Consider the following 19,118-nt stretch of genomic DNA (forward strand, 5'->3'; position numbering starts at 1 on the left):
CCGTTAACCCTGCAAAGCATGAAACTACTGGCTACAGTCCAGTTTTCTTCCTCTACGCTCATCCGCCGTGTCACGCACTGGACATCATATTTTCTTTCTCCACCTACGATGATTTTTCCATCACCGAGACTGTGTCTTGCTGAAGGAGCTCGACGCTTGGCCTGCATGTGTACTCTGGCTTCGCAAGACCGGTCAAAAGCACGGTACTACAGGCACCGTCGGGATGTCACCTATTCTCCAGGGGATCTAGTCTTGCTATGCTGTCCTGTGCGTAGACATGGCGTGTGTCAGAAACTTCTCGCCAACTATACCGGCCTGTACATTGTTGAAAAGCTCAGTGAAGTAAACTATCAACTGGCACATCTCACCACAACTCGACAATGCTCTGCAAAACTGAGATTGTACATGTTGCTCGTCTGAAGTCCTTCACTCCGAGAACTTAACTGACTCGCCCGGCGGGCTTCGTCTAGGAGGGGAGAAATATTACGGCAAATGTAGCCGCATAAGTGGAAGAAGTATGAGCGGAAGGAACGACAGGGAGAAGGACGTTTTGCCCCATCTAAGGTTTGCCTGGAATCTTTTTAAATAAACTCCGTTTCTTCCATAACATATCAATATGCCGAAGCATTCTAAAAACATGAAACTAGATTTATGTTGTGTGCAATCGTATGGAGTAAGCCACTATTTTTTGTCTTTATCTTACACAGCTCATTTTGTAGCAACGGCATCTAAACTGTACAGTGCATGCCTCATTATGCAAGTTGACGTGCTTCATGCCCACTTTATTCACCTTGATGTGACAAAAAAAGATGCTTCAGTCCGCTTAATATAAAGTGAGGGTGAATGCTACATGTACAGAATTGTCCACTTAAGAGTCTATACTGTGACTTTATTTAAGAGTCTATACTGTGACTTTATTTAAACATCACTTGATCTTTGTCTCTGAAACACAGGATACCTCATAAATTTTAACAAAGAGGCAGACTCAAGAGCAAACTAACAAATTAAGCACCTACACAGCACTCCGCACATACACATAGTACAGTTATAGTAGCCAATATGCTCAAAGCAGGCTTCTTTATTTGTCGGTGGCAGTCCTGTTTCATACCATAAAAGGCATGCAGACACATGGTTGGGTGACTTGGGCACATTTTCACCTTAAACCTCTTGTCTAAGTAGAGAATGCACATATAGGGAAAGTGTGCGCTGGCTCTACAGCATGTCAACATTACAGCCTATGGCATCATCTATATTGACAGAGCACATACTTAGATGATGACAGCTTCTGCACAACATCGAGGCCTTGTTTAACCACTTCCAGGATATGCTTGTCTAAATTTTTTACGCCATGTAAGCCTACACAACAGGCCACCAACAAAGGCAACAGTAGGTGACTTTGCGCTGAAATCCTCCAATTATCCAACAAGATATTATTTTGAGCAGCAAGTGGCAGAGAGCACTTTTTTCACATGCTGTGCCAATACTAAAACCCTGCTTATCTGTGATCCCTGTGTACAAGAACAGCCCCTGAGCAGGATTTCATAGAGAGCTTTGCTCGTGATGGCCACAAAAGACCACATTATTTTAAGCAGACAGACAAACTGGAAAGCCAAGCAATAGAGTAGCTGTTTCTGTGCGCCCTTCTAATGCATGGCAAAGGAAGAAACAGAACTAAATGTGTGGCAGCTGTTCCACAGCCGTGTAGCTGCCTGCACAGCAAGCTTGCTTTCAGGAGGATGCCACACCCAGAAGGAAGCCACCAGCAAAGCCCGTAGCCAGGAAGACATTGTCCTTGACAAACTTCTGGGCCTGCAAGAATAGTCGTGAAAGTCAGTGTAAACAGCAACGGCTGGGTTTGCAAACTCTCCAACATGGCACAGAGAAGGTTCCAGAATCAATAAATGTGGGTATGTTGTCATACACCTTTTATTAGAAAAGATTCCGAGACTCAATTTCTCCTATTTTTCTAGAATATGGATGCTGTTGAGTTGCTTTGTATGTGCTCAGAGTAGACATAGCCTTGGAAAGATTTCCATGTAAACTCACTGGGTGACAAAGCCAAGTTTAGCAACCCACTAGTATTCAGCTTGCTGATGCATTTACAGTAAGCCCCCTTTAACTCAAACTCTGATATCTCGAAATATCTAAGTCAAATTTTTTACCAGCACCGTGTCAGCTCTGTGTGTTTTTCACCCCTTGTCTCAAAATGTTCTTGCGCTAGACTTGAGACATCTAGAAATATGAGCTGCAAGAATACTGGGAAAATATTTCTACCAAAGGCTTCCATGCTTTATGCACAGCTGCGATATCGCCAAAAAGTGAAAACAGTATTCTCTGATCACAATGTCCAATGATAACGAATACTGGCATTTGCACAGTGTCTTGCAAGAGCATTTGTGACGCCACAGAAACGTTTCCGAGGCTGCACCCTTATTGGGCAAATACTAATTCCTCCTCTCAACATGCCCTTTCTCACTCGCAGCCAAGTGCACCCTTGGCACTTTGCATCACGCCAACTAATGTCATGTCAGAGAGATGTGGGATTCTGGTAGCGACTAGCAAAGGTTTGGGCTTAGCGAGCCTTAGGGCCATGTCAGTCATCGCCTTGTGTAACCTAGGACACCACTGTGCCCATGCTCATCCTGCAAAAGGGGCGCTAAGCGCTGTGCAAGCAATAAAACACTGTGTTGCCCTAAGTTAACGGCAATAGGTGTATTTGTCTCTAGTGACACTCAATGCTGCAGAACATCCGATCTCAGAGTGGTGTGCAGGAAGAGGATCCCATGCCAAGAACGAAAATACAGAAAAGAACGCTACTAGCCTGTTGCCGTGTGAAAATGGCAGCGCAAGCACCATGGCTGCAAACTGGTCCACGGAAAAAGCCACCCCCGACAACCATTGCAGGTGAAAGGGGAGAGGCGTATGTATGACAGAATAGGTGAACGCCTGCACAAAGGTGCCGAGGCGCAGTTCAATCCCTACCAACAGCAATCAGTGCCATTAGCAACCGTTGCTATTTTGCCCCATTAGCAAAGGGACGAGATGACAAGTGACTTCTGCCGACCTTCAGAGTGCATCTGGTATCGTTAGGGCCTCTTTTCATGTCAATATCCTGCTTCTCAACTGGCTGCAATGAGAGATCATGCGAGCACCAAGCCAAATGGCACACTTTCGCCCTTTTTTCTGCCTATGAATGCTTGCGCACACTTGCTAAACTGCTTGTTGTCACTTAGCTGTGGCCTTGTGCTAGAGTAGTGAGCCAAACCTTTTATTTTCTCCCTCTCACTAAAGGTGCTGTTGGTGATGCATCAATGTGGCTACAGCGTATTAATCGTGACCTTGAACAAGATGATTGGCACTTTTGAGCAGCCACTTTCAGTCTATGCACTGCACCCAAACGAGGTCCACAGCATTTATTTTCAGTGAGAATACGGCTTGATAAGAACGCTCACTTCATGCTTGCACGACAGTGAGGCGTAACTATTCAGGTCACTTGTGGCCGTCTGGTATAGGTGTGACAGTTGTGATCTTCCATAGTTCAGTTTCCAAAGTGATTTTGTCCATAATTCATTGCACTGTGAAATTTGTAACATCCACTTTTTTGCATATCTTACACTAATTATGAACTGCTCCGATGACAGGCTTCAGGCCTTGCATTAGGATCAATCATCTCAACCACTTCCAGAAATGCTGTAGACATTGATGTATCTGGTGGTGATTCACCTGAAAATGATCAATTGAGAATGTTACTAGCGCTATTTTGGAAAGGCTTTATGTGGTTTATGCATGGCCAGCGGTCTTCTAGTTTCACGATTTCACTTATCTTGAAAGTTATTTCTATTATTACAAGTTTGAAATAAAAGGGTTTTACTGTAGTTGGACGTTGCATGAGTGGCATGATGGACAGAAATTCTGACAAAGGAGTGTACATTGTGGGGTTGCAGGCTCTCGTGGTGGTTGTGTGGAGCTGCTGCACTGCATTTCCGGGGGCTCCATGTCCCTCTCCTCCCTGCCTGGACAGGGTGGCAATGGGTTGTAAAACACTGTCACTCGGCTGTCATCCCACCCATGGAAAGTCAATGGGCTTCCCCTTTTGCCGACATTTTGGTGGGATTCAGGCTCTGCTTGCGTGCGCTCCAGGTACGCGCGCCCAAGACAGGGCCCAAGGAGACCACATCAGGGCGTTGGAAGGGGCATGCGTGTTCCTCTCTGCTGGCGGCGGCCCCCTTTGTCCGCCACCGACCGATAGTCACTTCGGCGAGGCGAGGCCCTGGCCTCAGTGGGTGTATGCACTCTTCCGTCGTCTCGATGTCCTGAGGCTGCGTTTTCCAATCGTGCCCCTGTCTGTTCCTCTGTTGTTTCTTTCGGTTTCCATTTTCTCTGGTGTGGGGGGCGCTATTGCAGGCACTAACCGAACGATAGGCAGCCTCTTACTGCTGGGTTCTCTGTTCTCTCTCTGTTTCTTTCTCTGTTTTCTCTGTCACGGTGTGGCCATCGGCAACCATTTGGCCAGGTATTGTGTTGCAATGAGATTTAGATTCGGCCGTGTTCTTCAAACTTGCATTTGTATCAAATACCAGCCTAATAAGTGTTATTTTTTCTTTCTGAAGTGCTTCACTTAGGGCCTTCATTGCTATGCGCTTGGTCTTGCCTTCCCTTAGCTGGGGCCAGCAGCGTGCGTACGCACGCAGTGGCGCGTCGGCGCACAGAGTGGGCCCGAGCAGGTGTGGACGCAGGACCCCGTATGCATGATGGCTCAGAGTGCTCGAACCCGCGGTGGTCGTCCAGCGGGCATCATATCAGAGCGTGAGCACAGTGGGAGACCACAACATTAAGTTCTGCATTAGGCTAGGGGAACTCCTAGTGAGACATAACAGTCAGCATTATCATCAGCCTATTTTATGTCCACTGCTGGATGAACGCCTCTCCCTGCAATCTCCCATTACACCTGCCCTGCGCCAACCAATTCCAACTAGCGCCCCCAAATTTCCCAATTTTATCACCCCACCTAGTCTTCTGCCATCCTCGGCTGCACTTCCCTTCTCTTGGTACCCATTCCGTAGTCCTAATGGTCCAACGGTTATCTAACCTGCATATTACATGACCTGCCCAGCTCCATTTTTTCTCTTAATGTCAATTAAAATATTGGCTATACCCATTCGCTCTTTGATTCAAACCGCTCTCTTTCTGTTTCTTAATGTTAATCCTAGTATTCTTCATTCCATTGCTCTTTGCAGGGTCCTTAACTTGTTCTCAAGCTTCTTTGTCAGTCTCCAAGTCTCTGCCCCATATGTCAGCACCGGTAAAATGCACTGATTGTACACCTTCCTTTTCAATGATAATGGTAAGCTTCCAGTCAGGAGCTGACAATCCTGTATGCGATCCAACCCATTTTTATTCTTCTATTAATTTCCTTCTTATGATCAGGGTTCCCTGTGATTAATTTACCTAGGTAAACATACTTCTCACAGAATCGAGAGGCTGACCGGCAATCTTGAACTCTTGTTCCCTTGCCCTGCTATTCATCATTATCTTTGTCTGCTGCATATTAATCTTCAACTCCACTCTTACACTCTCTCTGTTAAGGTCCTCGAATCATTTGTTGTAACTGGTCTGCATTGTTGCTGAATAGAACAATGTCATCGGCAAACCGAAGGTTGCTGAGATATTCGTTGTTGATCCTTACTCCTAAGCCTTCCCAGTTTAATAGCTTGAATACTTCTTCCAAGCATGCACTGAATAGCATTGGAGAGATCGTGTCTCCCTGTCTGACCCCTTTCTTTATAGGCATCTTCCTGCTTTTCTTGTGTAGAATTAAGGTCGCTGTGAAACCTCTGTAGATATATTCCAAGGTACTCGCTTCAATTACATTCCGATGAATTATCTGTCCCAGATGTGAATGTCCTTTATTCTAAACTAAACAAAACCTTAAGTGAGGCAATAATGCTGTCCACAGCAGTTCACGATAAGAGATATTACAGAACCCCAATTTGCCCATGGATGAAAAAACACATATTAGAACAAATTATGAGAAAGACTTTTGGCATTCAAAAGTAAAGAAGCAGAAAAACAATGACTATTACCTACAGCAATTCAGATCGGCTTGTAATAAAGTAACAGCACTCATTCGAGTAAGAAAAAAGAATACTACACAAACTTAATTATTAAAAATTCAGGTAACTCACGAATAACATGGCGTATTATAAACTCTGTTCTTAAACCTCCTGCAAACTCTTACACCATACCAGACATCGAGGCTCTCAGAGTATCATTAAACACCCTCGTTTTGATGTGTAATGCGTACCTATTTTTGCAGAGTAGGTTTTCGGATAATGGCTATGGCTGTCAACAAACAATACACTACATACCCTCCTCACAATCATCACATATATAAATTTACCGATATAACAGCTAGTGAAATTGCAACTCTACTTAGCGCTATGCCAGCCAACTTTTCAGTTGGTTGTGATAACATGCCTTCTTTGGCATTCAAGGAATGCATTGATATTCTTTGTGTACCTTTAGAAGAAATATTTAACTTATAATTTTACACATCTACGTATCCGGACCTTCTTAAATTGTCAAAGATAATCCCGATTCACAAGGCTGGTGATAAAAATATCCCGGAAAACTACCGTCCTATCTCTATCCTGAGTACTATAAATATTGTATTAGAAAAACTAATAGCCAAACGAATTATGTCTTTCCTAGAACACCACAGTATTCATACACCTTGTCAGCATGGATTTAGAAAGGGTAGGTCAGCTGACACAGCCGTCTTGTCCTTATCTGAACTTAACTACGACTTAAATGACAATAGAACCGTTGTGGGTATATTTCTTGACATAAAAAAAGCCCTTGATACTGTCAACCACAGGATTTTATTAAACAAATTAGAATGTTATGGTTTTCGTGAAATGTGCCTAGAATTCTTTAAAAATTATCTACGAAACCGTAAGCAGACAGTGCAGATAGCTGATACCCAGTCCGAGTTTCCTGAAACAACTACAGGTGTACCCCAAGGCTCAGTTCTTGGACCAATATTTTTCTCACAATATACATTAACGACCTTCCTTGTGTTATAAATTTTTTTTCAATATTTATGTACGCGGACGATACTGCTTTCATATGTGCCCAAGACTCTCCGGACCATACCTTTATTTGTGCAAATTCAGAGCTTGATGTTATCCACAAGTGGTTCTCTTCAAACAAACTAATGTTAAATACATTGAAAACTAAGTGCATTGTTTTTAATTCCCCGCGCAAAATTCTGGATGAACACTCGTATGCTCACAGTGAATAATTCAGCATTAGATTAAGTGAATTTTATAAAATACTTAGCATTATACTTGACAACTTTTAACTGGAAACCTCACATCAACGAAGTCTGCAAGAAACTTAGTAAAGCTTGTTTCCTATTGTACAAATGCCGAGACATATTTGACATAGCGACATTGTTATGTAATCACGTGGACCGTCACGTATGTTGAAGTGCGGTGTGGTGAGAAAAGACCGATAAAGCGCAAAGTCTGGGTGTGGTGGCATACAGCCCGCCCAGTGGTTGCTCACGTGTGGTAGAACTTTTGTTGACACACGGAATGTGTCAGAGGCAGCTTGAGTAGGCGGTGACGGGGATGCGGTGACATCCGCTTGGTTGGTGGCTCAAGATTCTGACGCCGGAACTGCGGGAGCACCAGACTCCCGAGCGCACAGGAACTGCAAGATCTCAGGACACGGGCAGGACCTCGGTTCGGTTATTTGTGACCCGTCCGAGACAGCCAAGCGGTACGCCTGGGTCGCCCTCTCGGGACTCCTTCTACGAACCTCGCTCGGTCCTCGTTCGATCGGCCTTCCTGGCTGCAGCTGCCCGTTCGCTCGTGTTTTCCTCTTTCTTTTTTCTTCTGCCACCAAACCTCGTGCTCTCTTATTTCCCGCATTGTGCCGCATGTGTAGTTGCCATCGTCATCGTCTTTCAGCACACTACCCCTCACACAAGAAAGTTGTTACGCGTTAAACAACTTTGCCATGCAGAGGGGGCTTGAAGCAGGAGGTCTTGTTGCACAGACACATAGCACATAGATAGTTCAAAGGTTGCACACAGTTGCCACAGTACTAAAAAAGAAAAACACGCACTTGTAAATAAACAGTAACAGAAGCTATGTACACACATATAAACTTGGATAACTAAGACACTCTGCTTAGGTAGTCGGCTCCAATATTGTCACTGCCTTTGATGTATTCGACAGTGAAGTCATATCCCATAATCAGTAAACTCCAGCGTAATACTCTGTTGTTCACATGCTTGGTGGAGTTAATATAAGAAAGTGGTTCATGGTCATTTTGTAGCAGTAAGTGCTTGCCATAAAAATAAACCTGAAACTTTTGGATGGCCCAGACAAGAGTGAGGCCTTCCCATTCTATGGTGGAGCAGTGTGTTTCTCTGAGCCGCTGTTTCCTACTTGCGCATGCAACCGGGTGCAGAACACCACCGTGAGATTGCAGGAGGACAGCTCCAAGGCTTGTCGATGATGCGTCTGTACGTAAGACAAACGGCTGTTCTAAATCTGGAGATCGCAGAATGGGCTGCTCAGAAAGTAATCGTCATAGTTTATCGAAGGCTTCCTGGTGACACCACTCCTAGACCAGTTTATTGGGCACACACTTGCGAATCAGTTCTGTGAGGGGCGCCGATACCTGGGAATAATTTGGCACGAAGTCTCGATATTATCCATTAAGGCCAGAAAATGACTGGACTTCCTTTTTAGTAGTTGGCTTCTTAGCGATTTCAATTTTCTCAAGGGTCTCGATCAGTGGGCGTAGGTCACCGTGGCCTACAATATGACCCAAAAATTTCATGGAGGTGAAACCAACTTCCCTTTTGGAGGGCTTGATAGTTAGACTGTCGTTTTTTACTTGCTGGAAGAAACGCCGAAGGGTGTGCACACGCTGTTCCCATGTTTTGACGGCAATTAAGACGTCGTTGAAGTAGTGATAGATATCGGGGATACCGTTTACTACTTTTCTCATAAGCCTTGTGAAAACAGCTGAAGCTGTCTTAATACCAAAAGCCATAAAGCGGAACTGATAGAGACCCGACGAAGATGGGAAGGCTGTCATGTGTTTGCACTCGGGATGCATGGGCACTTGCCAATACACTTTCGTAAAGTTGAACTTGGAAAAGTACTGACTCTCCTGCCCAGCTTGGCAAACATCATGTTTACTCGTGGCATAGGTTCGTTATCCATGATGACCACACAATTTAGTTGTCTAAAATCAATGCACAAGTGCATGCTGCCGTCTTTCTTCTTCACTACCACCACTGGGGACTGGTATGCCGAGTTCGGTGGTTTAATAAATCATTGCTTTAGCATTTCTTGGACTTCATCATCTACAGCCTTTTCAATTGCAAAAGATACTGGATATTGCCGGATGTGCACCAACATGTCCGTAGTCGCTTTTAGCTGGCATTCTACGAGGTGGGTTTTTCCAGGTACGTCCGAGAATATGTCTTGGAACGTAGACAATGTTTCCTTTGCTTCTCCGGCTTTCTCATCACATAATTCAATGGAAATTTTTATACCTTGGTATGTTTCTTTCTTGTTCAGTGCAATAAATGGCGGGTCATTCCCTGCATCTTCTCAGGTGTTGACCGCTACAGCAGCTTGGTGTTCAGCCAATGGTTAGGCACATCTTTCCTCATACTTTTTGAGTAAGTTTATATGAATAGTACTTCTTCGCATGCCCAAGTCAATGACCTAATCAAGATCGCTTCTCTTCTCAATGACGGTGAATGGACCCTTCCATGTTAGGATCAATTTATTGTTCTCGGATGGTAGCAACAATAATACTTTGTTTCCCATAGCAATGTGTCATGCCTTTGCCTTGCGATAATAATATTGTTTTTGTGTAATTTTTGCTTTTTGGAGCTCCTCATGGGCTAGTTGACATGTCTGCTGCAGCCGTGCTTGCAGCTCTACTATGTAGCCGTACGTCCTTTTGGTCCCTTCGTCCAAATGTTTCCTTGACCAAAGCTCCTTCAGGATGGTCATCGGTCCTCGTCCGTAACGGCCATAAAGGAGATCAAAAGGTGAGAAGCCCAAGCTGGTCTGTGGGACTTCTCTGTACATGAAAAGCAGTGTGCTAAGTATCGATCCCAGTTTTTGGGGCTTTCTTGACCCATTCGTCAAATCATTTGTTTGAACGTTCCATTAAAACATTCCACTAAGCCATATGCCAATGGATGGTATGGCGCAGTAGGTAATCGTTTAAAGGAAAGCAGCCGGCTTAGCTCTTTCATGAGTTGTGAGGTGAATTGTGTACCTCGGTCGGTAACATTTTCCATGGTATTCCAACGTGGGAAAATATCACCAGAAATGCCTCGGCAATCCTTTCTGTGTCAATGCTTGGTAAAGCAACTGCGTCTGGGTAACATGTTGCGAAGTCCACCATGGTAAGAAAAAATCCGTTACTATTAGCGGTAGTAGGGGAAAGTGGTCCGATAATATCAATAGCGACTCGCTGGAATGGAGTATTGATTATCGGCATGTTTCCAAGAGGTATGCGTCCTACCAGGTGTTTTGGGACGGTCCTCTTACAAAGGTTGCATGATTTCATGAACCGGGTGACATCAGCTTGAACGCCAGGCCAGTAAACTTCTTCCGAGACCCTGTAGGCCGTTCACTTTGTCCCTTGATGACCAGAGAGGATACTTTCATGCACTATCTTCAGGACGGAACACCAAAGATCTCTTGGAACAACAAGCTGCTCGATTTCCCTTTTTGTCGCATATTTATAACGGCAGAAGAGACTATCATTAGTATCATTCAGTAGTACAAATGTGACATTGGCAGATCGCGTGGTTTTGGTCTTGCCCAAGTCCGCGAAGCAACCACCGAGACTTTGATCATCCTTCTGCAACTTTGACAATGCATTGGGAGTGACATCTAGAGGGTTTACAAAGGCTACTGTCAGCCTTATTGCAAGGGATTGTGATGGAGCAACTATAGTAATATCCAGAACTGGGCAGGTTTTCTCCTTGTCATAGGCCCAGCCTCAGTACTTTCTTGGTGATATAGTGCGGTAGGCTCCATCTTCACATCTATGCCTCCAGGTAACTCGAGATAGGGGCAAGCACAGTTAACATTGCCCAGAACAACATCATACAATGGATGCTCCATGCATATGTCACGCACAATGCCTTTAAAGAACAGACAGTCAACTTGAACTTCAGCTTTGGGACGGTATTGTGCGAACTATCTAGTAAATAGACAGTGCACGTTTTCCCAGGAAACTTGTTGGCTGGCACAAAAGAGTGCTTTACTACGACAGTGTCGCAAATAGTATCACTGAAAACAGTTACGGGTTGTCCTTCTAGACGCCCTTTTGCTGTCAGCATTCCTTCTGTTCGTAGTTTTGGCCCAACGGTGCTTTGCACACCTCAACCAATCTTTTCAGGACTGTGGTGTTCAGTGTTTACAGCATGTGTGCACTGTTCTTGCCGCCTATCTTCTTCAACTGGTTGGCCAGGTTCAAAAAGAAAACACGAAGCCTCATTGCGGTTCTTCGGGTTTTTGGTAAGGCCTTCCGATCCATGCCCATGCTTCTTCCCTTTTCAACATCATAACACAGAACCACTTAAGGCAAAGCTTAGCCCTGTTCATGCGGTGAACAAGTTGAGGAGTAAAAGCATGGCAAAGGAAGAGGGTAACTTGTGATCGTCTACAGGTCCTTTAATATATGACGCTTCACTTCAATTGCGGCACTAATATTTTACTGTAGCTGTGACCTATGCGTCTACAAAATTTGACCAACTGTTTCAGGGGCCTTTCATAATTGGTCTAAATAAAATTAATATAGTATGAAAAACCAAAGTCCTTGGTGTAATATTCAATGAGCACTTACTGTAGAATTCTTAAAATAAGCATATTCTTCGTAATCATACTAGAACAGCTGGAATTGACTTATTCATTTATTTTCATACTCTTAGGACCCGAGGGTATTACAGAGAGGAGTGTTCTAACAATAAATTCTTAATTGCAACTTTAAAGGTGGCAGGGTCTTCGATTTCAGTGACGGAGGCGGGAAGGTGGTTCCAGTCACTGCTTGTTTGCGGCAAAAAAGAGACATGACAAGTGTTAGTGCGGCATAAAAGAACTTTAAGCTTAAGTTTATGATTGACTTGTGAGCACATGTAATCTGGAGGCAGGGAAAGATCGTGTTTAAGCGTAGGGTTAGTGTAAAAAATTTTGTGATATAGGCTTAAGCGAAAGCACTTGCGGCGTGACTGAAGTGTCAGTAGACCTAAATTAGCTTTCAATGAAGCCTCTAATCCTACAGCTAGAATAGAACTGGCAGAACTTTCCAAGTTAATCAACTTTCGTAAGACAGCTGACATAAGGAAGTATAATATGGATAGAATTCAACATGCTCTCAGATGTATGCGTTAAGAGACAAAGCTGGCAATATCATTACTAATATGGATGAGATAGTTCAAGTGGCTGAGGAGTTCTGTAGAGAGTTATACAGTACTAGTGGCACCCACGAGGATAATGGAAGAGAGAACAGTCTAGAGGAATTTGAAATCCCACAAGTAACGCCGGAAGAAGTAAAGAAAGCCTTGGGAGCTATGCAAAGGGGGAAGGCAGCTGGGAAGGATCAGGTAACAGCAGATTTGTTGAAGAATGGTGGGCAGATTGTTCTAGGAAAACTGGCCACCCTGTATACGCAATGCCTCATGACCGCGAGCGTACTGGAATCTTGGAAGAACGCTAACATAATCCTAATCCATAAGGAAGGGCACGCCATACACTTGAAAAATTATAGACCGATGAGCTTACTGTCCGTTGCCTACAAAGTATTTAATAAGGTATTTGCAAATATAATCAGAAAGACCTTAGACTTCTGTCAACTAAAGGACCAAGCAGGATTCCGTAAAGGCTACTCAACAACAGATCATATTTACACTATCAATCAGGTGATAGAGAAATGTGCAGAATATAACCAACCCTTATATATAGCTTTCATTGATTACAAGAAAGCGTTTGATTCAGTCAAAACCTCAGCAGTCATGGAGGCATTACGAAATATAGGTGTAGACGAGCCGTATGTGAAAATACTGAAAGATATCTATAGCGGCTCCACAGCCACCGTAGTCCTCCATAAAGAAAGCAACAAAATCTCAATAAAGAAAGGCGTCAGGCAGGGAGATACAATCTCTCCAATGCTATTCACAGCGTGTTTACAGGAGGTATTGAGAGACCTGGATTAGGAAGAATTGGGTATAAGAGTTAAGGGAGAATACCTTAGTAACTTGCGATTCGCTGATGATATTGCCTTGCTTAGTAACTCAGGGGACCAACTGCAATGCATGCTCACTGACCTGGAGAGGCAAAGCCGAAGAGTGGGTCTAAAAAATTAATAAAAAAAAAATTAATTTAATGTTTAACAGTCTCGGAAGAGAACAGCAGTTTACAATAGGTAGTGAGGCACTGGAAGTGGTAAGGGAATACATCTACTTAGGACAGGTAGTGACTGCGGATCCAGATCATGAGACTGAAATAATCAGAACAATAAGAATGGGCTGGGGTGCGTTTGGCAGGCATTCTCAGATCATGAACAGCAGGTTGCCATTGTCCCTCAAGAAAAAAGTTTATAACAGCTGTGTCTTACCAGTACTCACGTACGGGGCAGAAACCTGAAGGCTTAAGAAAAGGGTTCTACTTAAACTGAGGACGACGCAACGAGCTATGGAAAGAAGAATGATAGGTGTAACCTTAAGGGATAAGAAAAGAGCAGATTGGGTGAGGGAATAAACGCGAGTTAATGACATCTTAGTTGAAATCAAGAAAAAGAAATGGGCATGGGCAGCACATGTAATGAGGAGGGAAGATAACCAATGGTCAATAATGTTTACGGAATGGATTCCAAGGGAAGGGAAGCATAGCAGGGGGCGGCAGAAAGTTAGGTGGGCGGATGAGATGAAGAAGTTTGCAGGGACAACATGGCCAGAATTAGTACATGACCGGGGTAGTTGGAGAAGTTTGGGAGAAGCCTTTGCCCTGCAGTGGCCGTAGCCAGGCTGATGATGATGATGATGAAGAAACGCTGGTGTAGCGAGAGTAATTAGAGAGCACATATCAGGCAGTGCGGTTCTGAACAGATTCAAGGGCGGCGATTAATGCAGAGCTAGGTGGGTCCCAAATAGAGCAAGCATATTCTAATTTTGACTTAACTAGAGTTGCGTACAATTTAATCTTTAAATCGGAGGGAACAGATGAAAAATTTCTGCATAGAAATCCAACCATGCGATTAGCATTATTAATTACATGTTCAACGTGTATATTCCATGAGGTTGTGAGTTATATGCACGCCAAGGTAGCGGTAACTAGTGACGAGGGTTAACGCGAAGTTATTAAAGGTATAAGTAAAACTGTCACTAACTTTATTGTGATGCATTACTCTCATGACCTTACATTTTAAAGTATCTAGCTTCATAAGCCATTTGTCACACAAGTTAGAAATAGTGTCAATGTGGGATTGCAATATAGAAATGTCCTGTTGGTTATTAATTACACTATAAAGCACACAATCATCAGCAGGGAGTTTAATGCTAGAGTTAATACCGACAGGTAAGTCATTAATATAAATAAGAAATAGTAATGGGCCAAAACCGATCCTTGTGGCACACCTGAAGTAACAAGAACAGTAGGGGAGTCATTAACATGAACGTACTGTAAGCGGTTAGAAAGCATTGAATCCAGTCTAGGATATCAGGATCTTTATTGAGCTTGCTCATTGTTAAGAAGAGGAGTTTGTGTGATACAGTGTTGAAGGCGTCAGTGTAATCTAAAAAGATACAATCGGTTATCAAATTTTTGTCAAACGCTCAAAAAAAAATATCATTAGTAAAAGAGAGCAACTGCATTTCACAAGAGAAGTGCTTCCTGAAGCCGTGTTGACAAGGAGAAAAAAAAACATATTTGATTCAAGGAAAGATACCAAGTTTAAATAAGTGATAAGGGCAACTGCCGGTATGTATTACCTGAGAGACTGAAGCTTGAAGTGTACAACTCATTTTTTTTTCAACTCAAGTAAATTACTGCTCATTAGTGTGGGGAACAATGTTGCACATAGATAGGATTTGCAGATGAGGAAAGAATGCTTTCTGTCAAATTTCAAATGTTCCCTGAGATTCACCATTACATCATCTATTCCTTACGTTGCCTTATGAGCGGTTCTACAAGTGCACAGATTATTGCTCTGTTACAAAATGAGTTTAGCATATAACACATCATTTATGTCAATGTGTAGTCGAAGGAGCGCTCCGGAAAAAGTTAGCAAGACAACCTGGCTATAACAGCATAGAACTTCAATTAGGCAGACTTCTGATTGAATTAACTTCTTGTGGTATAAATGTCCTCGAGATGAGGCAAAGCGATTTTGAATTTTACTAAGCAGCTTTAGTTTTGTTGATACGTTAGAGAGGTTTAGCTTGTCCGATATTCGGGTAAACGCAGGCGGACGGGGCGTTGGGGCATTGGGGCAGAGGCGTAAATGTGAGCGGCCTGCATGATGGAGCCACCCGGTGGCACAGAGCTCAAAACAAAAACAGCTAATGCCTTAACCAAGTGCATTCTATTTCGTTGCTGGTGTAAATTTTCAGCACTGCCGTAATCGTGTTGCTGCCCAAAATTTACACCTGCAGCAAAGTAAAATACACTTGGTTACTGCAATATCAGCTGTTTTTGTCTGTTTGAGCTATGCGCCACCAGTGACTGCAGCAAGCAGGCTACTCCCATTTATGCCTCCACCTGTCTTTACCTAAATGCCGGACAAGCTAAACCTCTCTATTATCATGTACCCTGTCCGATCTGTACTGAATCTGTAAAATATGGTACGTTTTTCTCACTTGTACTTCACTACGTATGTTCTTCACCTGTTCACATTTTTTTACATTCCATAAGCGATGATTTTTGCATTCTCGTTAGTACAAACAGAACGCATTGACAATTTAGAGAGTGCAATTAACACATTACAGTCAAAACTAGTCTATATGGAAGATTACAGTAGACATTCCAACTTGATCATCTTTGGTGTATGTGAGGAGCAAGACGAGACAGAATGTGACCTACAGAAGGTACTAACTGAAATCGTATCGAAAACACTTGATGTCTATTGCACTTCCGTCGGTAGAATTCATCGTTTAGGAAAAAACAGTAAAAATAGGCCTGTGATAATGAAAAACAATATGTCCTTAAAGACGCACACAAGCTGAAAGGAAAGAATATATCGATTCGACACGACTACTCGAAAGAAACCCTCAGGAAATGAAAACTTTCATGGGACAGTGCTAAAGTGGACAGACAGCAAAATGAAGGTGAAGTTAGTGAATGATAAGTTAGTGCTCATTGCTGGCCAAATGTTTTCATGGGATGATACCACTTGCACAAGGGTGAAACTGCAATCACAGAGCACACAAAAGGATGACTCACGTAATGAGCAGGTTACGAAGGAATTCAGACTAATAAACATAAATGCGAGGAACATAATCAATAAAAACGAGCAGCTAGAGGCTATTCTTCTTGGCTACAATCCACATGTCATCATCATAATTAAGACATGGCTTTGGGATAAAATAGATAATAAAGACGTCTTTCCTCAGTATTATCAAGTCTATCGACGCGACAGCTTATCAAGAGGTGGTGGAGTGATGGTTCTGGTTAAAAACAATATCCAAGCTACTTTAATTCCTCAGATCGATAACCATGAAGGCATCTCTCTTAAGCTATTTTTAGGGGCCGTTCCATACTTCTATTCGCAGTTTATCGAGCTCCAGATTCTCCTCCCCAGTTTTTGCGCAATTTGTCTGAACACATGTCATCCTTCAAACATGATAACATATTTCTTGTCAGCGATTTTAACTTACCAGGCTCTAATTGGGATTTGGCTTCATCTAACTCGCAACATTACGCTAATACTGAACATTTATTTGATATTATGCTCTGTCACAATTTGAAACAGGTAGTAGGACAAGCTACGTGTATTCATGGTTCATCTAACTCCATTCTTGATCTGGTTTTTGTGAGCCGCTCTCTGGAGACATTTTCTGTTTCGATCCATCAAGGACTATCTGATCATGAGTTGGTGTACTTCACTTGTGAATTTGTCGCTGATAAATGTGCCGCACCGGCCAAAACAGTGCTTGTAAAAGATTTCTCGAGTGCCAGGGATGAGAGTGTATTAGATTACTTGGATCTGTGCCTCAGCAGTTTTAATGAAAGTGACACGGGCGACTCTTTGGTCTAAATTTAAAGACATGTGCAAATGTTGTATCAGGTATTTCATCCCTACAAGACCCAAAAGAACTGGCAAACCTAATCCCTGGATTACGCGAGAAATCTTACACCTCAAAAGAAAACTTAAACGTTTAAGAAGAGCACGCGTCCCTCGCAGCATAATTAAAATGAAGCAGGTTTCCTTGAACAAAGCAGTTGCGGCTGCTAAGCGACATTACTTTCAAGATGTTTTGCTGAGCTTCATTCGAAACGCCCCTCAGACATTTTGGAATTTTTTAAGAAAACAAAAAAAATCTCTGCCTGCAATGATACATGAGCGCATGTTGCTAACCAACAAAAAAGATGTTGCTGATAAGTTCAATTCGTATTTTCACAGTGTGTTTTCCATACCTACAAATAATTTTACAACCTGTGATTCTTGTTCCCAGCCTGTACATGATCTTGTATCCCAACCTGCTATTTTTGCAATGCTATTGAATCTTAAAACAAAAGCAACTCCTGGACTTGACGAAATACCTAATGCATTCTTACATTGTAATGCTGAAATGGTTTCGCACTTTCTTGTCATCATTTTTCGTGCTTCTCTTTTGTCTTAAAGTCTACCACCCGATTGGAGGGTGGCCCGTGTCATTCCCATACACAAGAAAGGTGATGCTGCGGTTTTTGATAATTACCGCCCCCTATCGTTGACCTCATCATGCTGCAAGCTTCTTGAACATATTACAGCCAATTAAATTAAAATATTTCTTGATGACAACAACAAAGTATTGGCTTTCCAGCACGGATTTAGGAAAGGCTTTTCTACAGTAACCCAACTCACATCAGTATTTCACACTTTCGCTCAGGTTCTTGACAATTCCGGCCAAGTGGATGTCATCTTTCTAGATTTTCTAAAAGCTTTTGATTTAGTTCCACACAGTAAACTTCTCCAAAAACTTGAAACTACTGGTCTTCCTTCTTTCATTGTTAACAGGGTTTCTGTTTATCTATTCAACCGATTTCAGTACGTCAATATCGATGGTCACTGTTCCAGTAAACTTCCAGTCACTTCTTGTGTCCCGCAAGGCACTGTCCTTGGACCACTACTGTTTCTTATCTACATTATTGATATTATAGACTACTACAGACGTCATCCCTCATCCTGTTCAAATTAGGTTGTTTGCCAACGATTGTGTTTTGTTTCATGAAATTAATGTTCCAAGTGAACAGATTTTACTTAATTCTAGCCTACATAATATTAGTGAATGGTGTTCTAAATTAGGGATGAAACTAAATGCTGATAAGACAGTATTTATGCGGATCACTAACAAAAGAAACAGTCATTCCTTTTCATATAATCTTCCCACTCGTCATCTTTCAGAGGTCAAAGAACATAAATACCTTGGAGTAACATAACAAATAATTTTAGCTGGAATAAACATATTCAAATCGTATGCTCTTCTTCATTTTGTATTCTCTGTTTTCTTTGACATAAATTAAAACAAGTGCCTTCTAACGTTAAACAGTTGGCATATAACACCATGATTAGACCAAAACTTGAGTATGCGTGCACCTTATGGGATCCTCACATACAAATTAATACAAATTAAATTAATTAATATTAAAGTCTTGCGAACGTAAGGCACAACTTTACGTTTCTTATTTTTACGCTCCCTTGCGTCTTTAGTAATATTGCCTTCCGTCTTTATCTTCTTAAGCACTGCCTCCACTACTGCTGAAATGACTGATTGTGGGAAACCTGCGTCTTCCAACCTTACAATCTGCCTGTGCGCATGCGCAGTGGTGTATGTCGGGGGTGTACTTATATGTGTTCGTTGTGGAATA

General features: G+C 42.7%; 1 protein-coding gene across 1 annotated transcript in view; it reads right to left on the reverse strand.

Moving 5' to 3' along the window:
* Positions 1 to 761: 761 nt before the first annotated feature.
* LOC142573286 (FUN14 domain-containing protein 1-like) overlaps positions 762 to 19,118 on the reverse strand; it is a 180,359-nt gene continuing 162,002 nt past the window's right edge. Inside the window, exon 8 of the mRNA XM_075682923.1 lies at positions 762 to 1,809. Coding sequence (XP_075539038.1) covers positions 1,729 to 1,809 — 81 coding nt within the window. The 3' untranslated portion in view covers positions 762 to 1,728. The remainder of the gene's footprint in view (positions 1,810 to 19,118) is intronic.

The sequence above is a fragment of the Dermacentor variabilis genome, chromosome 2 (genome assembly GCF_050947875.1).
Source record: "Dermacentor variabilis isolate Ectoservices chromosome 2, ASM5094787v1, whole genome shotgun sequence".
NCBI lineage: Eukaryota > Metazoa > Arthropoda > Arachnida > Ixodida > Ixodidae > Dermacentor > Dermacentor variabilis.